The sequence below is a fragment of the Peromyscus eremicus genome, chromosome 4, assembly GCF_949786415.1.
Source record: "Peromyscus eremicus chromosome 4, PerEre_H2_v1, whole genome shotgun sequence".
NCBI classification, from domain to species: Eukaryota; Metazoa; Chordata; class Mammalia; order Rodentia; family Cricetidae; genus Peromyscus; species Peromyscus eremicus.
The window spans coordinates 146,155,144-146,180,727 of record NC_081419.1 but is presented as its reverse complement, the minus strand read 5'-3'; the positions used below and the strand labels follow the sequence as shown (position 1 = coordinate 146,180,727).

Sequence of the window (25,584 nt, the reverse complement as noted above, 5' to 3'; positions counted from 1 at the left end):
GGGACCTCCTTCCTGGTCGATTTCTATGCTGGGGCGGGGCTGTCTATTTTGGGGAGCAGACATGAAATGATGAGTCATCAGAGTGCCATGCTTATGAAGGTAGACCTTGCATGCTTTATAAATTCTTGCAAAAGAGACCCTAAGGTTTGATGCTTTGTGGCAATTAGATGTTGACTGGGTCTGTGACCCAGCATCCAGAGCAGTGGCTGCTTTGTATTTTGAAGCATGTTAGGTGGTAAGAAACTATAGTGAAAATGTGGTATTTAAAATGTCCACAAGAGACAGAGCTCTCAAGGCTGTGAAACTTGAGAGCCCGAGAGTAGCTCAAAGCTGGCCTGCCTGCTCCCAAGTCACACCCCAGGAAAAGAGCTATGCAAGTCCATTCGCCATGAGAATATGACTTCTGTGGCACTCAAGTATCAGGATTCACAAACAGCAAGACCTCCTGACGGCACAGCCTGACACCTTGCCTGGACAGCTTGCCTCTCTAAATGCAGGAGGACAAACATGGCATGCAGCAGTCTTCCATTAACGCTCCTTCAGCACCGTCTGCTGCAGCTGCTCACGTATCTACTGTGGCTCTAGACAAGTCACCACGTTGGCATCAAGAGACATCACTACCCACCTTGATTTAATCCCTAAAAACAATTCATCAGCTCATTCAACAGGCTTACCTTTATAACCACAAACTCTCTCTTAATTTGTCCTTCAAATCCTTTATGGAAAGATTTGGACTCAATGTAATGGGGAAAGGCATAAATACAGGGGAATAACTCATGAGTGTGTGCTCAGCAGTGACAGTCATCAGGGACACACAGTGAGACCGCAGGGAATTGCCCCTTACAAGCCAATTAGGATGGTTACCATGGAAATGGAGTGCTGACAACGTGCAGTGTGGCCAACTCTCCTACCTGCAGCTGTACTGACATGGAAAAGACCAGGGTGCAGCTATACACCCAACATGCGAGGCAGCCATTTCACTATCCCACATTTATTTGAGACAGACAAAAACACCTGTCTTCTCAAAGACTGACTCGTGCACAATGCTTACAGCATCTTTGTAATAATGAGAAGCTGAAAATGGCATAGGAGTCCATCAACAGCTGAACAAATAAATTGTGCACAACTATGGGATGGAGTATCACTCAGCAATGAACAAGAACGAATGAAAACTGCAATGAGGAGGCAGACTCTCCGTCCAGATCATTATCTTAACTAGGAAAAGCCCACCCCGCACCAAGAATCCATTGTACAAGTCCACTTATAGCACCTCACAGACTCCAGGGACACAGAAACACACAAATGGCTGTTGCAAGATGGGGTAGAAAGACAGATGGCTTTCTGGGGCATAAGGAAACATAGGGGTGAAACTTGCCCTGATGTGGTAATAGTTTCAGAGTGCACACCCATAAAAAAATGGTCAGATCACACCCAGGTGTGCTGCAGGCACCTGTAGGTCAGTGACTTGGAAGCCTGAGGCAGGAGGATTGCTTAAATCCACGAGTTCAAGGTCAGCTTGGATAACATAACAAACCCCTCTAAAAAGACAGAAAGAAGGAACCCAATAAGCCAAGATCTGTTCAAATGGCATTCCCCATCTGTCCATCTACCTACCTAGCCATCTATGGATCATCTGAACTTGCTGTGTAGCCAAGGATGACCCTGAACTTCTGCCCTCCCTGTCCCCGCCCTTCAGTGCAGAGATAACAAACAGGTAACACCACACCTGGTTCATGCAGTGCTGCGGATGGAGCCCTGGGCCTCAGGCCTCATGTATGCCAGGCAGACACTCTGCCCACTGAGCGGCATCCCTAGCCCCAAGTGATGTACTTAGGAACATACGGTTAATGTGCTTCAGGAGAGTTGGGGGGAGCGTTCCCTGCCTCAAATGTTCTCTGTTGTTCCTGTAGGAAACTGAAAGGAAACCATCTCGAGCTATGGTGGTGAGAAGACACTGAGAGCTCAAAGCATGAGCCAGCTCCGGACCACAAAGGCTGGACTTGTGGCATGTGGAGTGATCTGCGCCTTCATCTTTCTTTACTCCCGGAACCCCGGTCCCAAGGAGGCTGAGGAGGAGCCCATCCACCTGGCCGTGGTGGAATGTGGCTTCTATCCAGATGAACTGTGCTCAGCTTTATTTGAAGGGAAAAAGGCAGCCCCCCAAATCGCACAATTCTGCAAACCCCCTTACAATTCTGAAATACTCGCTCTTTTGCGCACATCCAGAAACTGTTCCAGGATGGCCCGGGGGCTGCATTTCATAAGCAGACCCCTGTCTGCAGAAGAGGGGAACTTCTCTTTGGCGTATGTTATAAGTGTTCATAAGGAGCTGGCCATGTTTGTGCGGCTTCTCAGAGCAATTTACGCACCTCAGAATGTCTACTGTGTCCACATTGATGAAAAGGCCCCAAAGAAGTTTAAGAGTGCCATGCAAACCTTCGTAAACTGTTTTGAAAACGTCTTTATTTCATCAAAGACACAGAAGATGGCTCATGATGGCCCTAAGAGGCTACAGGCAGAGATTAACTGCATGAGAGACCTCGTCCACTCCACACTTGAGTGGCAATATGTTATGAATCTCTGTGGACAGGAATTCCCAATCAAAACCAACAAAGAGCTCATCCAGTACATCAGAACCAAGTGGAGGGGTAAAAACATCACTCCTATGATGACCCCACCCCCAAACACCAAACCCAAGCCAGGCCAAAGGCCCCCTGAGCCTAACCCTGAAGAAAATACCTACGTATCTCCAAATACAAGGTTCAAACAAAAACCACCCCATAACCTAACGGTTTACTCAGGAAGTGCTTATTACGCACTTACGAGAAAGTTTGTAGGGTTCATCCTGACTGATCCCCGTGCAAAAGACATGCTCCAGTGGTCCAAAGACATCCACAGCCCAGAGCAGCACTACTGGGTGACCCTGAACCAGCTGAAAGGTAGGCTAACTCGGCAGTGTGGGTGCCGCTCAGGGAAGAAGGCAGCAGGGGCTGACTCTTTCCTGTCTTGCTGTGGCTTCCTACAGGGCCTGCATCTCACAAGGCCTCCACCTGGAGACCAGGGCGGCCTCTGGTTCTAGGGGTGGAGTTAGGGAGACAGTCCTGTCATGCTTCCATCGACATGGCTCATTTTGTGTCCTCCAGTAGAACCTTCTGGATATCTTGGGCATAAATATTTGGAAAAATCTGCACTGTTTTTCATTCACTTGGTAATGTTACTGGGTAGTCACTACGGCCCAGCATTGTGCTAAGGGCTCACATCTGTCAGTCACAGTTCTTGGGAGGCTGAGGCAGGGGGCTGCTGCACAATACAGCCTGGGCTACAGAGTGAGTTCTTAACTAGAAAATAGAAAAAGAACCCCCCCCCAACTCCCCCCTCCCCTCCCCGCCAAATATGAAGACTAATGTCTGTGGCAACCCTACCACTTCTGAGGGAACTCTGGTGACATCCTTTAACTGGATTTATTAAATCACATTCGAGAAAGGCCAGCTGGTTCCTTCAAAGAGTGCTGCCTACGTCCATCAGTAGATAACACTCTTGCAAACAGGGACCTGGCAGAAATGGTCTTGGACCATTCTATGATCTTTCATACCTACTGCAGCAAGCTCTGTTCTCACATCACCTACAAGGGCTGTTAGGGGAAAACGGCCCAGAGCCACAGCGCAGTCCTGAGGGCACTTTACACACATCCAGTGAGTTCTGAGAGACACTCTCAAAGGGCGGAAAATGCAGTGCAGGGCTCGGGACACTGGCCTTGGTCAGCACAATGCCCTAACGTGCACTGCACAGGTTTTTCCTCACAGTGACCTCATCCCACGAAGGGCAGAGGCAGTGTAGAGCTGATACCACACAGCTGGAGGTGCGCTCTGCAGTGTACCCTGATTTTGTCTCTCCCTCAGACGCTCCGGGTGCCACACCAGATGCTGTCTGGGAAGGAAACATTCGAGCCACTAAACGGAGAATGGAGGAAGGAGATGGTCACAAGGGATGTACAGGTAAAGACTCGAACAGCAGCCTGAATCTGGAGTGCTGGAATTAAAGATTTGTGCCATCATGTCTGGTTCACGCAGGGCACAGGGCACCCAAGCTCTGGGTAGTTCTTGCTGCAGAAGTGCCTTTCTAGTTTGCTCTGGTAGATTCTCCCCCAGGAACCACAAATTCTCCTCCTTTCTGGTGTCCCAGAGGTCTGAGTCACAGAAGAAAAGGAGTGTGGACAGCTTTGAGGGAATCATTACTTCACTGCATAATGCTAAGGAGTGAACAGATGGTCAGTGAACAGATAGTTAGTGCAGAGTCCACAGAAGTGGGGTGTGTATGCTCATGTTGGCGTACAAGTCACAGGCCACACAGGCTGACTATCGAGGGGGCTGTAGCACAGCACAGCACCCCTTTTGGATACTGCCATTTGTCCACAAGTAGCTTCCTAAGCACAGTACCAGCTACCACACAAGGCCATCATCCCTTTAGACACTGCACTTGGGTACAGACCCTGGATTAGGACAGTAAACCAGACATACAAAATAAGCCAGGTTCCCCCATTCTCCCTACTTAAAAGACTGACCTAAAATAAACAAGATGTAAGGAGGGAGAACGTCAACTCTGATGCCCAAGTAGCTAAAAGAAGAGTAAATACAGTTGTCCTGACAGTACCAGGTCAGAGGGTGTTTTGGGGTGGGGTGGGGAGACAGACTCTCACTATGTAGACCAGACAGAGATCTGCCTATCTCTGCCTCCTGGGATTAAAAGCATACGCCAGCATGCCTGGTTAGAACACTTTTTTTTAAAGGCAGATCTGTAATTCAGTAAGGAGCTAGTGACGGCCACCATAGCCCTTCTCCCTTTCTCTCTCTCTCACACAGACCCCCATCCTCCTGAGCTACACCACCAGACCCTTGTTCATCTTGTTCTTTTGACACAGTGTTTTGCTGTGTAGCTAGACTAGCCTTAAACTCATGATTCTCCTGCCTCAGCCTCCAAGCGCTGTGATGATAGGTGTGAGTGGCCACACTCTGCACAGCTTTCAGATTCTGACGCCATGACCTTTCAGGCTTCTCCTTGGCTGCGGGTAGTTCCACAGGAAGGTCTAATATAGGAAGTCATCAACTCTCTTTATTAGTTCTTCTGAGTAAAGCTTGGTACAAGTGTAAGTAATTAAAATAGGAATTAGACCCAGGGCTCAGTAGGTCCAGACTGGCCTGGTACTAACTCTGTCCTCCAACTCATGGCAGTCCTCCTGCCTCAGCTCCTCAAGTGTTGTGACTTACAGGCAGGAGCCTCCATGCTCCTGGGCACTATTTAGTGGTTCTTGCCATTTAGAATGTCCCCCAAATACTAGCCCAAAGGTGAAATTCCCTTCCTTATAAACTCAAAATCCAGCCTCGGAGACTGCTAACAGTTACGGGATGCTACTTCTCTTGAACTCTGTGCAGGAGCCCTCCAGCCGACACTTGTGGAAGTGTGCACCACTTACTTGCACCGGGATTGAACTGGTTGGGGAGCGGGCAGCTAAATTTCTGTTTCTTTCCGCAGGCCACGATGCCCAAGACACCTGTGTCTACGGCCTGGGAGACCTGCCTGGGCTCATCCAATCACCGGCTCTGTTTGCCAAGTTTGAGCCGTCGACAGACCCATTGGTGGTGGCATGCCTCGAGAGGCAGCACAGACTCAAAGCCCTACAGCAGGCGGAAGTCCCCACAGAGCCACACTGGCAATTTCCCCGGGAAACCCGCTTCAGCAGTCAACCCCACCACTAAGGGACACTTTCGCCAGGCACCGTTTCAACTCCTGGATGCGAATTAGTTCCAATAGGAACGCAGATACGTGCTCCTGGCCAGATTTTACTCCTGACCCTAGGCAGGAGAGACCACAAGAGGAAAATGATGGGGCTGTGGCTGGGGACCGGAAATCAACATCCGGAATGCCCAGTGCTTCAGTGAGCAGCTGCTGAAGGCTGGATCTCTCCACCCGATGAACCCAGATCACTGTGGAGTAACTACCAGGCGGCCTTGTCCTGAGGGCCTGGAGACCCTGTGTAAGAGGCACGAGGACAGAACAAAGCCCGACCCATAAGGAAGCCATACTTCTCTAGAGCTGTCCCTGTGGGGTAAGAACAGCACAACTTGGTTCTAGAAAATTCCAGAAAAACATCTAGGGGACTCCTTCTCTGGGTAAAATAAATTACCCCCCAGTAGGAACACAGCTTAAGAGGGCTGCCTGAAGTCTGAGTAGTCTTGGTCTGTCATCTTCTTCTTCTTCCTGCCATGTTGGATGGCCCACACCAGCACATGCCATCACCACAGAAGAATGTGGAGAGATGGAGAAAGCCACTCTTGACTTTTAGTTAGTTTTTAAAGTTAGTTAATTTGTGTGACAAACAGCCAAAACCCTGGCTTAGCCATCCTGGTGGCAAATGCAGATCCTCCCGTCCAAGTCCCCAACTCTTCTGCCACTGTTAGGGGACACTTACATATACACTTCTCCTCGCATATATACAGCGTCCTCGGCAGCAGCGGCATAAAGACTGACATGCTCCACTACTTTCTGTGTCTGAATGCTTGGCTTGTATGTGTAGGTGTGTACTACATGTCCATGGAAGTCAGCAGGTGTTGGCTCCCCTGGAACTGGAGTTACAAATGGTTGCCATACACCACATGGTGCAGGGAATTGAACTCAGGTCCTCTGCAAGAACAACCAATGCTTTTAACCACTGAGCCTTCTCTCCAGCCTGGAAATAATTTTTTTTTTTTTTTTTTTTTTTAAGTAGGAGCCCAGGAAAGGAAACTAACACACATTATAATAAAGTCAAATTTCAGCACCGCAAGTCAACTAAGGCTTTCCCCACACAGACATGAGATCACATCCAGTGATGTGGCCTGGAAAGCTGAGAATAGAATGAGAGATCTTTTTATTTATGTACTTATGTATTTATTTATGTATTTATTTATTTATTTATTATGTATACAGTGTTCTGTCTGCATGTATTCCTGCAGGCCAGAAGAGGGCGCCAGATCTCATTACAGGTGGTTGCTGGGAATTGAACGCAGGACCTCTGGAAGAGCAACTAGTGCTTTTAACCACTGAGCCATCCATCTCTCCAGCCCAGAATGAGAGATCTTAAAGGCAGACACTATAAATCAACTTTAAGTAACATATGTAAGATTAAAGTAGTCTTGGTTTAGGCCAACATTTCCCCTTACTGTACACTGAAAATGTTAAGCTATCCTTGACCTCTTAGATGGCAATGTGCCATTACAAGACATGAAACACACTGTAGGAACACAACTGGTATTCTGGCTGGTCATCTGGTTACTGGATAAACCAAACCACAGCCCCTGCTCTTCTCTGGGTGCTGTTCTCTGAAGGCAAAGTGCACACCATGTTGTGCAGTGTGACCAAAGGGAGTTGGAGCTTCTAAGTGTTTATCTTAGTATTACTGTGTATGGTGTGTGAGTGTGTCAGACTCCTTTTCACAGGCTCCTTGAAGTGAGGTGTCATCATGTGACTGGGTTCTAACCAGTGGATGTGAGATGCTCCAGGGACAATTTGCAGGCTGATCCATAAAAACTTCCCAAGGGGGACTCCCTTTCCTTCCCTCAAGTCAAGGAAGGATAGGAGGGGAGAACTGCCTAGCCGGGATTCTCTGCCGGGCACCTGGTACCTAAGGATGGTTCCCGCAGTGATCCAGCTTTCTACCAATGTACTCATTAGCAAACTTGAGAAACTTCACACTTGAAGTTTGGTCCCTGTTAACAACCTGACTCCATTTATTGCCTTACTTACTTCTTGTCTGGAATGTTTGGATCTAAAGGAAAGGCTCCGAGTTCTTCTAACTTCTTCACTTTACATATTGGATGCTGGGGCCCAGAGAGATGCTGTTTTCCCAGGCCAAACTGATACATGCCAGGCTCCCAACACTGACACACCACAGGGATGTGTTCCTCAAAGTTCCCCAGTTGGCAAATCAGTCCCCAGTGTGGCAGCGCCAGGAGGCAGGGCCTGGTGGCAGGTGTTTGGGTCACAGAGCCTCAGGAAGTAATTAATGCTAATGTCACGGGTGAGTGTTCCTTATAAAGGACAAGGTCTTTCCACACACTGGAGCATAGCCTTGTTTCAAACAGAGGATCTGGTAGAGTATCCAAGGGGGAGGGGTCCTGGCTGAGAAGCACTGAGGGGGAGAGGCAGGATTTCTGCCGGCAGGAAAGGAGCTTTGCTGACACCTGATGCTCATGACATTTGAACCCAGGCTTGTTCATGATGCTCACCCTGACCCTCACCATCACACACATACCCAGGTCAACACCCTCCACATAAAGACACAGAGTACTGTGCCCTTGTGGACACTGGCACCTGGCTTGGACTTCCCAGCCTCCAGAATGTCGAGCAGATTTTTATTCTTTGTGAAGAGCCAGGTCTCAGTGTCAGTCTCTAACAGCACAAGGCAGACTCGGGTAGGAGGGATAAACGGGAGTCCCGCCTCATGGGCGTGGCCTGGCCAGCGCTGTGATGTTCTATCATCTACAGTCTTGCAGATTAAACTGTGCCCCACCCCACTGTTGACGTCCAAGCCAGAAGCACGTGATGCACCTTCTCCAGACACTGTCACTCATACATACCACCAGCTGCATTAGCCAGGTAACTCCCAAGGACATCACTTTTAAAAAAGAAAGCCTGATGTGACACTTGTACACGCCATGAAGACGAGTCAGCCACAGCCCAGCACCCCTGACTTCATCACCCATCAGCTCCCGGAATGCTGCACAGGAGGGATCACTCAGGGCTTTTGCGGAGTGTGCACTTTAATCTGAAGAACATCTGGACCCACTTCAAGGTGGCTTTCTACCATCTTAGACTAAGATCCACGAACACCGAGGTGCCACCCTCCCCCAGTTACATCTATGCTCCTGTCCTTTCCCTGGCCACACTTACTGCCCCTGGAGTCAGCAGAGTTCCCTGCTCCTGTCTAAGCTTTGCAAGCGCCTTTGTGCCCTTCAGCTCTGAATTCAAAGCTTCAAGATGCCTTCACTGCCCACTGCTAAGGTCAACCCTCTCCCTTGACTACAGAGCCTTGTGTTCTCCCTTCTAAGCACGTCACACTGATACACTCACTTCTGTGATGGTCTCCCTGGCAGGAGGGGGATCCCTGAGGGCAGGACTTTGGTGGGTCTTTTCCTTTAGGACACCCCACCAGTAAAGGGTAGGACAGGAGCTGCCATGACAATTGCTCACGAAAAGCCACCGACAGAGGGCGCAATCCATGACAGGCCTAAGCACACCGACATTCACTGCATACAGTCATGCGTGGCTTCTATCTACATTACACTAAATACCATGCAAGTAAGCAAGTAAGGAATTCAAAGAAGGCAAGGCTTGGGGCAGCACCACCTGCAAGTGCCAAGTCATCCCCCTGGCCTTCGGATGGGCCAGGCCAGTCTGCAGGAACACTCCTCACGTGATCACTTACTCAAGGCATGGCCTACAGATCAAGGGACAATACACCTGGTCCCCTGCCCTCAAAAGCACACTCCCAGTGGGGAGACTGACACAGAGACACAATTCTGTGATGATGAGATCAGAGGGGTAACGAGGTACTCAGTGATGAGGAAGGACCAGCTATAAGGATCTGCAGAGCAAGTGAGGCAGAGGAGGAACAAGGCCCTCAGGCCGGCAGTTTGGAGTAGAAAGAACCCAGCCCGGAAGAAAGTGGCCAGGGTGTGAAGTGTTCGAGTCTGTCCCTGCAGTAGTGAAGAGCCGTGGAAGAAGAGGTGACTTGCTAGATGCTTTCACAAATAACTTAGGATTTAAATGACAGAGGGAAAGATGCCACTTCCTCAGCTGCCAAGAAGGAACAAATGGAGTGTAGTGGGAACTCACCGTGTGGCAAACTTCAGCTTTTATCTCTTTCAAGGCGCGTTCAGAAAACACACAACCGCAGCATCGAAGGAAGCAAAACCTGGAGAGGGACCAAGGGAGAGCAGCTTGAGCCAGACTGAGACCAATGTGCATGCAGCACACAGCCACAGCATAGAGCGGGGTTACAGCACAGAGCGGGGCCACAGCATGGAACAGGGCCACGGAGCTGAGCAGGGCCACAGCACGGAACAGGGCCATGGAGCTGAGCAGGGCCACAGCCAGAGCATGGAGCAGGGCCATGGAGCTGAGCAGGGCCACAGCACAGAGCAGGGCCACAGCACGGAGCAGGGCCACAGCACAGAGCAGGGCCACAGCACAGAGCAGGGCCACAGAGCTGAGCAGGGCCACGGAGCTGAGCAGGGCCACAGCACGGAACAGGGCCACAGAGCTGAGCAGGGCCACAGAGCTGAGCAGGGCCACAGCACAGAACAGGGCCACAGCACAGAGCAGGGCCGCAGATATGAGCAGGACCACTGTTCTGACTGACTGAGGGGGGTGGGCAGAGTACACAGATGGTTTCTGGAGGAGGCCACCGTGACCAGGCATTATTTCACACAAGGCCAACCACAGCCCTAGGACAGCACAGAGAATCCCAGTGAGACCAGGGTCATGTCAGCCATTGTCACCACTCACCTGTGCCGGCCATTCATCTCCAGGCCCACCACAGGGCAGATGAACCGTGCTCGCTGGAGATCATCATGCTTGTCGCCCTTGGTGTTTCCTTTATCTCCTTCCCAGGCAGGGTTGTCAGAAAGCCTGAGTTCTGTCACATTCTGTGGAGAACCATTAATAATGCTGATGTAAAATGACCCACAGGGCTCTGCAGGTCAGCTGCACGGCCACCCTGGCCTGGGAGGAGGAATGACTTCTACGAAATGCTCATCGTTTTGGCATCACCAGAGAGAGAAGAATGTAAGCTGAACGAATCTAAGACAGACCACTTCAACATTAGGCATGTGATCTTTTCACGTTTGTGTATGCGTGTGCTCATGTGGATGCGTGTGCTCATGTGTATGCGTGTGCTCATGTGGATGCGTGTGCTCATGTGGATGCGTGTGCTCATGTGTATGCCTGTGTGAGGCTCTAGCCTGATCAACGTCAGCTGTCTTCCTCGTGATCCTCCTGCCTCCACCTCTTCGGCGTATCCCACCGGCGTGAGCCACTGCAACCAGCTCTGCTGCCTTCCTCTCTCTCTCTAACTTACTTTCTCAGAGAGTCTAAGCGAGCCTCCGAGAGCCCCCTGTCTCACTTCCCCAGCGCTGAGGGCCCAGGCACACCCCACCACACCTCGCCTTTCACCTGGGTGCTGGAGATTTGAACTCCAGTCCTCATGCTTGCCTATCAAGCTTTTTATCCAATAATCAATCTCCCCAGCCCCCAAATCCAACTTTAAAAAAAGAACGTTATGTTTCTTTGTGTATTTGCTTTAGTGAATTATGTATTTACACCACACCTGTGGAGGTCAGAGACCAACCTCTTGGGTTGCTTCTCTCCTTCCACCAGGTGGGCCCAGGGAAGGAGCTCAGGTTTGCACCACCAGACAGGCGCCAAGTGCTTCCGCCCCCTGAGCCATCCTGCCGGTGCTGAATTCAGTCTCTAACACACACAAATCCTATTACAGTGACCTCACTCACCGAGGCCCCCGGAGCTCACCCACATCCCTTGTCCTACCTTGATGCTTCGAATGTGTGAGGCTGCCTTCCCCAGAGCCTTTTCAGCAGATTTGTCCAACAGAAACTCGATGACAGCATCTTTGTTATACAGTCTGCGAGAGTAAGGACCAGTTTATACAACAGCAATGATTTCAGATAACAAAACGGAGGGCGGGGGGAGAACTGTACATGACTAAAATTACCCGCATGTGCTAACAACATTCTGTGCTGCTAAAAGCAGCTGTAACCCCGCCTCAACTGCTGCAGAGCACACAGAGCAGGTGTAACCCCACCTCAACTGCTGCAGAGCACACAGAGCAGGTGTAACCCCACCTCAACTGCTGCAGAGCACACAGAGCAGGTGTAACCCCACCCCAACTGCTGCAGAGCACACAGAGCAGGTGTAACCCCGCCCCAACTGCTGCAGAGCACAGAGCAGGTGTAACCCCACCTCAACTGCTGCAGAGCACAGAGCAGGTGTAACCCCGCCCCAACTGCTGCAGAGCACAGAGCAGGTGTAACCCCACCCCAACTGCTGCAGAGCACAGAGCAGGCGTAACCCCGTCTCAACTGCTGCAGAGCACACAGAGCAGGTGTAAACCCACCTCAACTGCTGCAGAGCACAGAGCAGGTGTAACCCCGCCCCAACTGCTGCAGAGCACACAGAGCAGGTGTAACCCCACCCCAACTGCTGCAGAGCACACAGAGCAGGTGTAACCCCGCCCCAACTGCTGCAGAGCACACAGAGCAGGTGTAACCCCGCCTCAACTGCTGCAGAGTACATAACGCAGTAACTTAAGTAAAGGTGGCAGACTGCCAGGCTCAACTACACCTGAACAAGTACTTTAAGACTTGGAAAAATCAGTATGAAAGTACTTCCCCCTGTTCTTCAAAAATAAAGAGCAGAAAATTTATAAGCACCAGGCCCACATGTTTCAGTTGTAAGAACTGGCTAGAACTGAGTAGTAGCCCCACCTCCTCCCCGCTTTAGGCAGGTCATGCCCTCTCCAGTTCTCCAACTCCCTGATGCTCTCCAGTACTCATGGTTGCTTCATGCTTCAGGTTTATATCTCAGTAGTTACTATTGCTCCTGAGTGTAGCCAAAGTGAGAAAGAAGGTGCAGAGCGAGGTCCAGATACAGGGTCATCTTCCCCACAAGTCTGCTTAGGAGAGCTCCTAGGTATCAATCAAGTACCTCAACATTTCCTTCAAAATCAACAGAATCAATTTGTCTTGACTAAGTAAAGGAGCTGTACCTGCCAAGTTCACAGGCAACGATTGGGCGCCTCAGGATTTCCTGACTTAGAGTACAGTAGTTCCACTGGGCCACCAGTTCAGCATCTTTGTCAACCTAAAAAAGAAAAGACACACAGTCCTTCTGGTCCTTTCAAATGTGAAATGTATCTAATGCCACACTGTGGTGGTCTGAATGAGAAATGTCCCTCACAGGCTCATATGTGTGAACACTTGGTCCCACTGGGTGGCGCTGTTTGAGGAATTATGAAACCTCGGAGGTGTAGCCTTGCTGGAGAAAGCACAGCCCTAAAGCTGGGCTTGGAGGGTTTGTAACCTTTGCCCCACTTCTTGTTCACTCTTTCTGCTTTCTGTGTGTGGATGAAAATGTCATCAGTCAACTTCCTGCTCTGCTACTGGCTGCCATGGAGTCTCCCTCAGGACGAAAAAGCCAAAATAAACTCTTCATTACGTTTGCCTTGGTCATGGCATTTTATCACAGCAACAGAAAAGTAACTAATACACACACTGTGATGTTTCTAATTTTTAAATCAAGGATAATGACACACACTTAGGAGCTGTAGTGATCATAATCCCAGTACTACAAAGTCTGAGGCAGGAGAATAAAGTCTGAGGACAGCCTGGATAACCCAACAAGATGCTGCTTCTAAAAGAAAACAACGGAGCCACAGAGATAGCTGAGGGACTGGCACTTGCCTCCATATCTGATGACCCCTATCTGAGTTTGTCCCTGGGACCCATATGGTAAAGGAGAGAACTGATTCTCCACATGTGTGCCATTCATGTGCCACAGCCCCCAACTAAATAAATACATGTATTTTAAAAATTATAAAAAGAGCTGGGCGGTGGTGGCTATACCTTTAATCCCAGCACTGGGGAGGCAGAGACAGGCGGATCTCTATGAGTTTGAGGCCAGCCTGATCTACAGAGCAAATTCCAGGATAGTCAAGAATACACAGAGAGACTCTGTCTTCAAAAACAACAACAACAAAAACAACAACAAAACCCCAAAACCAAACCCACACAAAACTACAAAAAAAAAAAAAAACCACGTAAATGGCTGAGATGTGGAGAATGCAGACAGAGCAGGACATCCACCTGATATACACAAAGCCCTAGGTTCAATCTCCAGTGTAATAAGTAAATTAACGATAAAAATAATATATAAATAAAACAGGGATATATGAAGTTGAGACTTTAGAAAGTTTTTAAAAATGAGGGCAGGTGAGATGTTTCAGAGGTGAAAAAAAAAAACCAAAACAAACAAACACCACTACCACCCAAGTTTGATCTGACCCCTGGAACCCACAGTGGAATGAGAGAGCCAGCTTCCAAAAGTTGTTCTCTGACCTCCACATATACAGCACATAACACAAATTTTAAAAAGGTTTTAAACTAACACTTTGTTAAATAAAGACCCACCAACACCTGACACACACAAAGCAATCATATCACACCATTAAACTGTGTGTGTAAGCATTATAAAAACAGAATCGGGGAGTGGAGGGAGTGAACCACTTTGCACACACTGAGAGGTGCTCTATCTCTGATCTAGCTCCAGCCACACACATCAACACTAATGTATTCTACAGTAAATTAACACCTTATAGAACACAACATTTCTCCCTGGAATATGAAGGGAGACGTGGCAAATTTCAGGGCCGGAGGGGTGGCTCAATGTTTAAGAGCATTACTGCTCTTGAAGAAGACCTGGTTTTGGTTCCCAATAACCATGTTAGGCAGCTCACAGTTCCAGTCAGGGGATTCTAATTCCCTCTTCTGGCCTGCTTGGATTCCTGCACACACATGGTACATGTAAGCTCATGCGTATACACATAAAATAATAAATAAATATTAAAAAAGAAAAACAAGTGTAAAGCTTCTAAGCATGATTTTGTCACTCTGATGATTAGTCCCCAACTAGGAGCTCCTCAAGTCACCAGGAGCTGGGTGTGGTGGCACACAACTTTAATCCCAGCATTTGAGGCAGAGGCAGGGGGATTTCTATTAGTTTGAGGCCAGCCTGATCTACAGAGAGTTCTAGACAGTCAGGACTACATAGTGAGACCTAATTTCAAATTAAAAAGAAAAATTCATCATCACACATCTCACTTAGAACAAGTGATACTTCCATGGGGCTCAGGAGCTGTGTGTCAAGGCAGGGGCAGCTCCCCGCCCCATATCTATATTATTACTTCATAGTGGGCATTGGAGACGGAAGCTCTAGAAGGGATGGGCTACTCTATTCTCCACTTTGCCCTCGGGGCCGAACAGCATACACAAGGGGCATTTAATAAGTACTTGTATGGATGGGGTTAATAAAAACCACCCTTCCTGATCAACCTTTCTTTTCTTTACCCTTCTGAGATCAGTTTTTTGTTTTGCCAAGTCCTTCGTTATACTACTCCTTATCAGTCCTGGGCACAAGGCAACAAAAGTAAGATGAACACTTTATTCACACTGGAATGTGACATGTTGGCATGGTCTGAGGGCACTCTAGCCTCACTTTCAAACACACTCAGTGGATGTCTATTACGTGCAGAAACATCACAGAGGCTACACAAATTAGACATGCAAGGACCCCAGTTCACATGGGAGAGAGATATATAGTCAACAGTCACAATGACAGGCATCATTAAAAAAATAAAGCCGCCGGGCGGCGGTGGTGCACGCCTTTAATCCCAGCACTCAGGAGGCAGAGGCAGAGGCAGAGGCAGGCGGATCTCTGTGAGTTTGAGGAAAGGTGCAAAGCTACACAGAAAAACCCTGTCTCGAAAAACCAAAAAAGAAAAAAAAGAAAAAAGAAATAGTAATAATAAAGCAGCAGCAGAGGAGGAGAGGGACTAGAGAGTGACCTCAAGGGAAGAGCCCCAGCTGCAGCTGAGTGGGACGATGGCTGAGGGAAGACATGAGGGAAAGAGCCAAGCAGCGCGCACTGGAATCCCGGCACTCGGATGGCGGGGGCAGGAGAACCACATAGTCTTGGGCAAGCCTGAGCTACCTAACAGCAAAAGCTTGTCTCAAGCAGCCCCCTCCCCCCTAATAAGGACTGAATGAAAAAGTAATGATGTCACTGCTTTTGAGTGAGGACTGTTCAGGATGATAGGACAAGGCCTACATTATCTAGAAGAGAATGTAAGAGCTAAGGAGGGGCCGACGCAGGCAGAGAGGTGAGCAGGGGTCTATTCATACAGGATCCAGAGGAGTTTATTAGGAATGTGACAGGAAGCTACTGCAGTGTCTCAAATATTAACACTGGATGGGACTCACCTCCCACCCCCAAGTTCTCTGAATGCTAGATCAGAAAACATGACCCTCTCTGTACTGGGAACTGTATCAAGGGCGGTTCACAACTACAGACTATATGACTTCAGTCGTGTTAATTCACTTTCCTGGACTCAATCTCCCGGCCATTAGTGTTAGAACTATACACTTTGCTCAGTGTCTTGTAAGATTTAAAGACCCAGCTAGGCAGTGTTGGCACATGCCTTTAATCCCAGCACTTGGAAGGCAGGGGCAGGAGGATCTCTGTGAGTTCGAGCCCAGCCTGGTCTACAGAGCAAGTTTCAGGATAGCCAGGAATATTGCACAGAGAAACCCTGTCTCAAAAACAACAACAACAAAAAAGATTTAGAGACGGTTCACTCATTTACTCAAAATATTCACTGTGCCAGAAACTGTGCTCGCACCACTAGGAGCTCGTCTGGGGGGATCCCAACTGGGACCAGCCGCCAACTCTGTGTGCTCAGTGCTGAAATAGTTTAATAAGGGTCTGACTTCACAAAATAAGGGAACGGAGCCGGGCGATGGTGGCACACACCTTTAATCCCAGCACTCGGGAGGCAGGAGGCAGAGGCAGGTGGATCTTTGTGAGTTCGAGGCCAGCCTGGTCTACAGAGCGAGATCCAGGAAAGGCACCAAAGCTACACAGAGAAACCCTGTCTCGAAAAACCAAAAAAAACCAAAATAAGGGGACGGTCCAGAAAGACTTCTCTAATATACACAATGCTCACTGGAGAGACAGGCTCAGTGGTTAAGCCTTTGTTCTGTTCTTCCAAAAGACCAGAGTTTGGTCTCTAACGGCCAAGTTTGACGGTTCACAAAAATCTGTAACTCTAGCTCCAGGGGATCCGATTCCTTTTTCTGGCCTCCTTGGGTACCACACTCGTGTACACACACAAACATAACTAAAAATAAAAGCATTTTTAAGTACGTAAAAAATGGAGGCCCACGCCTTTAATCCCAGCACTCAGCAGGCAGTCGCAGGGTTTCCAGCCAGCCAGGGCCACCTAGTGAGAGCCTGTCTCAAAAACAAAACAAAAACACACGAACACCTATTAATACGATCGTTGCTAACTGCAGATATGGTCCCAGTCCTGGCTGGACCACTCACCAGCTCTCCAGCCTCTGCCTTTTTGAGAATTAATGTTTACACATCATCAACACCGTGTCTGTTGGGAGGATACCCCAGTCTAAAAGTACTGTCCAGTGACTGCAAACAGTAAACCCTTCTTAGGCATCGGTGGACACTTTATCCCGCGCCCTGCCGCCCGCGGTCTCCACTGACCTTCTCGACCTTCTTCGGCCCCTTCACCAGCTCGTGCCTCTTGGGGATCGTTCCTCCGTCGCAACCCATCCCAAAGCCGGAGTCAGAAGCCGCAGCAAAAACTGGAGGCCGCCGCTTCCGGGGTCTCTGCCAAAACCCTAGCCACTTCCGGCGCTCCTTGATGACGCATGCAACAGTCGCGCCGCAAATGGGGGCGGGGCCACTCGGTGAGATTCGCGGAGACCTTGCTCAGCGGCGGTTGCTATGGGAGCACTGCCCGGAGTTGGGCGTGGCTTCAGGGCCGTACGCTGACTCATCCCCGGGAGTGCGTCCACTTCCGGTTGTACAGTCTCTTCTTTTTCCTAGTGGGTCTGGGGACTTTTCCCGGATATGGGAAGGTGGGGTATGTTAAGTGAGGCCAGAGCACTAGGGAACACCTGCAGTGCTGGCCCCGAGGCCTGCGTTCCCTGGGAGCATTTTGCAGACCCGGGCGAGCTCTGCTGTAAGACTAAGGATGAGATGGACGGAACGTGTCACTTCAGCTAGCTTTCGTGTATTTTAAGTACAGACTTAAAAAAAAAAAAAGAATTGTGTGGGTCTGCATGTGGGTATGTACACCACGTGAGACAGGTGCGGTGGAGGCCAGAAGAAGGTGTTGGATCTCCCCAGGACTGGAGTTGTTGATGGCTGTGAGCTGCTGGGGTGCTGGGAACCAAACCAGTGTCCACTCAAAGAACAGCAAGCACTCTTAGCCACTGAACCATCCCTCCATCCTGTATCCAGATTTTTAAGTGCAAAACCTTGGGACTCCAGTGTCACCAACAACCTAAGCTTAGCTACCCAGCCCATTGTGCCAGTTAAAGAGATTAGTGACGGTGAAGGCAGAGGAAGGGATATATTCAGGGTGGCCATATTGAGAAGAGGACAAATATGGGTTCAGTGACAACCCATCTGTCTTTGGGGTACTGACATGAGCTGTAGGCCTAGAGGAACAGCAGGGGCAAAAGGCTCGCATAAGGAAGCAGTCCTGGGCTAGGGGTGGTCTCCTTGACTTCTGTGTCAGCTCCAGTTCTGCAAAGTGGCCGCCAGTCCCAAGTCCCCACTGCTGGAGTGAACAGGTAGTCTCAGAAGACCGTTCCTTCTGCACTTCTCACTTAGGGGAGCGCCCTGTCCTCTGGGGCTCTGCTGTTCCTGGCATCCTAAGGGGTAGCTGTAGGCCCAGAACAATGCCTTATGTCTGTGCCTTCAACCTTATGAATTATGTTGAGTTCAAAGCTAACCTGGGCCTACATGGCATGTACTAGGACCAGCCTAGGCTACAGAATGAGACCTTGTCATGTCATGTCATAAATGCATATGTACATACGTATAAACAAAATAGAAAGGGACAATACTAAACACCCAGGGTTTGGGTACGGGGTTTTCAAGGTGGGGGAGTCACGCTTAGGTGTCTGTACATCTGATTTTGTGGTTTCTGAAGTTACATAACTCAAAGGATGCAACTGGCAACCAAGTTCTGAGATCAAGCAAAGTTACAGATTAAGTACAAAATGATGAGCTGGTTTTTAGTTTCCCATCACGGGTGCTTTGTCCAGGCTCAGGGATGAGAGTGTCTTGCTGATACAGAGAAACCTAAGACTCACAAGCGTTCCGTACTTAAGGAAGCATAGTCTAGTGGTGGTGGTTTGCAGAACTCCCTGTGTAGCCAAGGGTGACCTTGAACTTTGATCCTCCTGCCTCCATCTCTTCGGTGCTGGTATTGCAGGTGTGCACCACCACACCCAGTTTATGCAGTGCTGGGGATGGCACTCAAGGCTTTGTGTGTGATAGTCAGTCACTGTACCCAATTCAGCATATCATCAACACTTTTATTGTTTTTAACACCCCTGGTGTTTTTGTTTGTTTGTTTGAGACAAAGTCTGCTTATGTAGCCTTGGCTGTCCTAGAACTCATTAGGTAAACTAGGCTGGCCTGGAACCCAGGGAGATCTGCCTGCCTCTGCGCACTGAGTCCTGGGATTTAAGGCTTGTGCCATCATGCCTGGCTTAATGTACTTATTTAACGTATCTCTTTAAAAAGGAATGTAGTTTCTGTAGGTCTCCTCCTCCTCCTCCTTCTCCTCCTTCTCCTCTTTTTCCTCTTCTTCTCCTTACTCCTCCTCCTCTTCTTGAGACAGGAAGTAGCCCTGGCTGACCTTGAACTCACAGAGATCTATCTGCAAGCAATCATGATTTAGTCAGTTATGTTGTGTTTCTCTCAGGCTGTGGAAAATTCAAACTGACCCTAGGTAAGGGTTTCCTCTACTTCCCGTGTCCCTTTAAATTTTCCTTTCTAGCCAGGCAGTGGTGGTGCATTCATTTAATCTCAGCATTTGGGAGGCAGAGGCAGATGGATCTCTGAGTTTGAGGCCAGCCTGGTCTAAGAGTGAGTTCTAGGACAGCTAAAGCCACACAGAGAAACCTTTCTCGAAAAATCAAAAAAAAAAATTTTTTTCCATTCTATCCTGCCTTAAAAACTATATATTAGAAATTTCAAAGGTTTTAAAAATTTCTTTTTACTTTATATGTATGAATGTTTTGCCAGCACGTATGTGTGTAGACTACAGCTCATGTGTGGAGGTCAGAGAACAATTTACAGGAGATGGTTCTATCCTCCTACCATATGGATCCTGTGGATTGGGCTCAGGCTTGGCAGTAAGCGCCTTTATCCACTGATCCATCTCACCCGCTGGCCCAAGAAGATGTTTTATAAATATTATTTGTTTGGGGAGTGGTCCATGCCTGCGGTCCTAGCACTTGGGAAGATGGTAGTGTTAAAGCTAGCCTGGGCTACACAGCAAGACTCTCTCTCAAAAAAAAAAAAAAAAAAAAAAGAATGTATTTGCACCAAAGTGGATCCATGGCCCTCCGGTGCTTGTCACACTGGAAGATCTCTCAGGTGGGCCCCCACCACTTCCATCCTCTCGGTGAATTGACCTTAATCGAGGCCAAGCTGCTGTTACCACCACCCACCATTTCCTCTTCCTTTTTGTGGAGGAAACGGTGCAGAATGTTGGATATTAGACATGCTTATTTAACAAGAAGTTGCCAAAAGCTGACAAAGTTCATTTGGTTCTAAAGCTCCTGGGTGAGCCTCTGAAATCAGTCTGGAGAGACCCACTCCCACGATAGCCACTGTCTGTGCGAAAAGGGAAGGGGGCACTCACAGCCGAGAGCAATATTTTTCATGATTTCGTACATAGTGGGTTTGCTCTTTGTTGACAAGGATTCTCTTTGTTTGCTTACTTTGTAGGGTCTCATGTAGTCCAGGCTGGCCTCCAAGTCCATCCATATGTAGTTGAAAATGACCTTGAAATCCTGACCGCCCCTCCCCATCTGAAGGCTGGGATAACAGGAGTGTGCCAGCACGCTGGTCTATGAGGTGCTGGGGATGAAACCCAGGGCTTCCTTCCTAAGCACAAACTCTACCAACTGACCCACATCCCTTGACAACAGTTCTTGGTTTGAACACAACTCAAAAATTTAAAAATATGAGCCAGGTGGTGGTGGTGGTGGTGGTGGTGGTGGTGGTGGTGGTGGTGGTGGTGGTGGCACACGCCTTTAATCCCAGCACTCAGGAGGCAGATCTCTGTGAGTTTGAGGCCAGCCTGGTCTACAGAGCGAGTTCCAGGACAGGCTCCAAAGCTATACAGAAAAACCCTGTCTCAAAAACCCAAAAAAGTGTTTAAAAATATAAAAAGCAGCACCGGGTCACAAGCTGCTCGACTGTCTGTCACTGGGTTCAAGTTTGTGAGGCATTGGGACAGTGCTGGGTCAAGGGAGTGGTGCAAATAGATGTCTCATATCATGGGGTAAACAAACCAGTATTTCTGCAGCAAGAAGATTCTACCCTTTGATTCCCTGCAGCAGTCTGCTTCCAGCTGCATCCATCCCTGATTCCAACTGCATCCCTGACCTTACTGGAAGATACCTCCCAATGAGTGTCTTCCATTTCTGCACATCTGAGCAGACCACGTGGCATTTTGTTCTGAGTTATCTTCTCAAGGATGCTGTGTCCAACTCTCTCCAGGGTGCAGGACAGGTATTATTTTGGCTAACAATGCATCTGTCTCTATCTATCTATCTATCTATCTATCTATCTATCTATCTATCTATCTATCTATCTATCTAGATACCTATCTAGATATCTATTGGTAAGTAGATACCTGTTATTATTTTTTGAGACGAGATCACTGTGTAGCCCTGGCTGACCTGTAACTTGCTATATTTACACTTGCTATTTATACCAGGCTGATCTCAAATTCATAGAAATATCTATCAAATATATCTATAGATAGATGTATCTGTATCTATATATACTTATATAGATAGATATAGGTTATTTTTTTAAATTGAGACAGAGTCTAAGTATATAGCCCTGGCTGCACTCAACTTGTAGCAATCCTCCTGCTTCTGCCTCCCAAGTGCCAGCTGCTGAAAATCAGATAAATATGGTGTCTCAGATGAGACACAGCTCCACTGGCTATGCTTAGGATCTCTGAGAGCTGAGGCATTCCTAAGCTAAGAGCTCCCCAGCTCTGATACAAACCTGTGTGTGTCCAGCCTTCTGAGCCCATCTCAGCATCACGCCCTGGGGCTGGGGAGACACGGATCCACCATTGTTATGAAAGTGAGTGCAGTTGCTTTTGGTGCTGCCAATTCTTGGCTCTGTGCAGATGTCGCTCTATACAGATGTTGCTCTATACAGCATGTCGGACTGCCATGCTTAGGAGAGACAGCTTGAAGAGTGGCCCTTGGTGGCACATGGGAGGTTGAAAAGGATGGCTTTTCACCATCCCCGGAATGGCTAAGCATAGCTTTCTGCACCTAAACTATACACACATGTGATTTAGGCTAACTATCTTCCCCTGGAAGCCTGGACATATGGAATATGCCGGGCATAGGACACTTGTGTCTCCAGCCACCAGTCAGAGTCTTGGGGGCTGGGTTCTCATGAGCTCCTCTGGTTGGCAACACCCATGTGTGCTGCTACAGTTTGTGGTTGAAGAATGAAGCCTGGTCTTGGCTCTTGGAAGCTTGTTCTTGGTTTCCAACCCTAGAGTCTCTTCCCTGTCACAGAAATGGATCATAGCAGTGGGCAGTGGTGGCACACCTTGAATTGGGAGGCAGGGGTAGGAGGATCTCTGTGAGTTTGATGCCAGCCTGGGCTACAGAGTGAGTTCCAGAACAGCTAAGGCTGCACAGAGAAAACATGTCTTGAAAACCTAAAAAAAAAAAAATGGAAAGAAAAAAGAAGCAAAAGAAATGAATCATAGCTCTGATTATTACTGTACTGGGTCCTGTAAGTCCCCCTAGTGACTAATTATGCCACAAGTTTACTTGGGGCACACCCACATAGCCTCTTCTTCTAGAACCTCAGCTTCTTTTTCTGCGTCCATAGAACTGGCAGGAGGAATCCTTAGATACATCACAGTGCCACACAGAGCCAGTGGCTAGGGTTATTGGAGTGTAAATATGTGTGGATGTCAGTGTGTGTGTGTGTGTGTGTGTGTGTGTGTGTGTGTGTGTGTGTGTGTGTGTATGTGTGTGTGTGTGTAGGACTGTGCAGGACTGTCGCTCCTTCTCTGGTCATAAATCAAGGAGGTCATACTTTACTCCAAGGTAGCCACTTTGCCACCATAGGAGTTGACTCACAGAGTGTGGGAATCAGAAACTGCCCCTTGACACCCCTGGAGGCCCTGAAGTCAGCCGGCCATGTGGCCAGTTGGCTCCAGGTTGTCTAAGAGCCCAATATTTCCCTGCATTGCTAAGACTGAGTGGCCAAAGATTCCCCCACTCACAGCAGGATCCTAGCAGGTGAGACCCTGTTGTTCAGAGTGTGACCCTCCTAGGCTGAGACCAAGTCTCACATGTTTTAGGGTTATGAGACTAAGTAAAAACAGGAGCCTGCTAGAGGCAATGGCTTTTTGTTTGTTTGCTTGAGACAGAGTCTCAAACTGCTCTCTTCTCCACACTCCCATTCACTCCTCTCTGCTACTTCTGTTTCGTTCTCTTGAGAGAGGCTATCATGAGCCCAGGCTGGCCTTGAACTTCTGATCTTCCTGACTACCTTCCAAGTGTTAGAATTACAGACATGTACCACTATGCCTGCATCTACATGCAACATTAAAAAAAGATTTTATTAGTTATTTATGTCTATGTGTATGTGTGTGCACTCAGAGGCTAGAGGACATTGGATCTCCTGGAGCTGTGATTACAGGCAATTGTGAGCTGCCTAATGAAGGTGCTAAGATCTGAACTCAGGTCCTCTGGCTACTATATTCGACATTCTAAAAGGGATTAATTTTTATTCTATGTATGTGAGTGTTTGCATGTATGAATATGTATGATGTATGTTTGTATGTACATACATATGCATATATGTATTACACCACTTTCATGCTCGCTGCCTGAGGAGGACAGAAGAGGTTGTCAAATCCCTTGGAACCAGAGTTACAGAGGGTTGTGAGCCACCATGTGGCTGCTGGGAACCAAACCAGGGTCTTCTGTGAGAGTAGCAAGTGCTCTTAACCACCGAGCCATCTCCGCAGTCCCTGCAGTCACTATTTTAAAAGCGCCCATCACATACAGAGAAGATAGAAGTTGTCCTTGGCATCACTGCAGGAGACGCAGCCTGTAGATGCTTTGTGAAGGTGTCATGTGACATGAGAGACAGGGATCTTCCCATGGAGCGAAGGATAAGGTAACCATAGTGACATGAGTTTCGTGGAGTGAAGGATAAGATCACCATGGTAACAGGAGTTGAAAGGCTGAACTTCGAAGAGAAAGAAGGAAGTGGTGGTTAGCATGAGGGGCAACACTTCCATAGCTGTGAGCAGTGTGGGTGTCACCTCAGGCCACATCTTCCTGCCCACCCTCCGGGGACACACAAATGCTGGTTTTGTTTCCAGTCCAGACTGACATATAGAAACTTGCACACATCCCTGTGGATGCATTCCAACACATGCTTCGCTTTGGTGCCAGGACTTGGGTGACCTGGCTCAGAGACTCTTCCAAAGAAAGGACTGCTGCCAGTGTGTTTCCATGTTTTAATTTCTTAAATTACAGTTTACGTTACCACATGGGTCCCTGGGATAGAACTCAGGTAATCGAGATTGTTGGTAGGTACCTTTACCTCCTGAGCCATCTCTCAGTACCTTGCAGATGTGTTTAAACCGATGATTATAGATAAATAATATAACAGATTTGAGGCCAGTGAAGTATAAGCCTAGTCTAACTGAGCGTGGAACTAACTGATACAGGATTTGTAACATACAAAATAAGGTAGCAGGGAACCCAACAGAACACGTAACAATCACCTTCAGGGTGAGGTAACATAGTCAAAACACATTTTCGGGGGCTAGGGGGTCAATCTTAGTGGCAGAGTACATGCTTAGCATGTGTGAAACCCTGGATTCAGTCTCTAGCAAAACACACACACACACACACACACACACACACACACACACACTATGTATACATCTCACAGTATTAATCCAAAACTAACTGATAAAAAAGGCAAACTATCATTACTTTTGGGGGGGGCATTTTTTAAAAATAAAAAACAAGTTCTCACTATATAGCCCTCTTTGTCTTGGAACTCACTACAGACTGGTCTGGCTTCATTAAGGTCCGCCTGCTTCTGCCTCCTGAGTGCCGGACTTAAAGGTGGCACCACCAATCCCTGCAGGTCACCACATTTTCTAATGAATGTGACAGAAATTAACCCTCTGAAAATTGGTTCCTTTCTCCTGTTTCCCCAGCTTTCTTTTCTCATTAGGGTGGACTGCAGACGTTTCTTTGTCCCTTTGTCTGTCTTCCCAGTCAGACTGACTGACAGCAGAGCCTTTGATGCCCTGCGGTCACTTCAGCCCCTTTACCTTAGGTATTGCCCAATAAATACGTGCAGAGTGACTGTAAACCACACACATACATTTGATTGATACTCCCACTGTTGGTGCTGTGGCACAGTGAGTTCAACATCACAAGGTCCTGACCTATCACCTGCCTCTCTTTCTTGACCTCTTTGTGGTCAGCCAGTGTCCTTCCGATGCTTAGCCACTTACTAATACCAGCTCCAAGGGCTGTGGCTGTTTCAGCCTATCTGGCTGGCTTTTCCACAGGGCAGAGTGGCACCATTTGTGGGTGAGGAGCTAGCCAGGAGTTGACCTCTACAGGAGGAGTT

General features: G+C 48.4%; 2 protein-coding genes across 2 annotated transcripts in view; one reads left to right on the top strand and one right to left on the bottom strand.

The window, feature by feature from the left end:
- Rtf2 (replication termination factor 2) overlaps positions 1-17,552 on the bottom strand; it is a 29,905-nt gene extending 12,353 nt beyond the window's left edge. Inside the window, exons 1-5 of the mRNA XM_059261992.1 lie at positions 17,383-17,552; positions 12,818-12,912; positions 11,581-11,674; positions 10,543-10,682; positions 9,871-9,949 (exon numbers count right to left, since the gene is read on the bottom strand). Coding sequence (XP_059117975.1) covers positions 9,871-9,949; positions 10,543-10,682; positions 11,581-11,674; positions 12,818-12,912; positions 17,383-17,451 — 477 coding nt within the window. The 5' untranslated portion in view covers positions 17,452-17,552. The remainder of the gene's footprint in view (positions 1-9,870; positions 9,950-10,542; positions 10,683-11,580; positions 11,675-12,817; positions 12,913-17,382) is intronic.
- On the top strand, positions 1,970-5,753 carry LOC131910011 (beta-1,3-galactosyl-O-glycosyl-glycoprotein beta-1,6-N-acetylglucosaminyltransferase 7-like). The gene is made up of 3 exons (XM_059261991.1): positions 1,970-2,939; positions 3,900-3,995; positions 5,530-5,753. Exons 1-3 carry the CDS (start codon positions 1,970-1,972, stop codon positions 5,751-5,753), a joined length of 1,290 nt encoding a protein of 429 aa, XP_059117974.1.
- Positions 17,553-25,584: the final 8,032 nt, after the last annotated feature.

What these genes read in the sequence shown, in the direction of transcription:
- LOC131910011 (XM_059261991.1), top strand. Translation starts at nt 1,970, where the DNA reads ATGAGCCAGCTCCGGACCACAAAGGCTGGACTTGTGGCATGTGGAGTG. An exon ending in GACCCTGAACCAGCTGAAAG is followed by an intron (nt 2,940 to 3,899) that starts GTAGGCTAACTC and finishes TCTCTCCCTCAG; the next exon opens with ACGCTCCGGGTGCCACACCA. An exon ending in TGGTCACAAGGGATGTACAG is followed by an intron (nt 3,996 to 5,529) that starts GTAAAGACTCGA and finishes TTCTTTCCGCAG; the next exon opens with GCCACGATGCCCAAGACACC.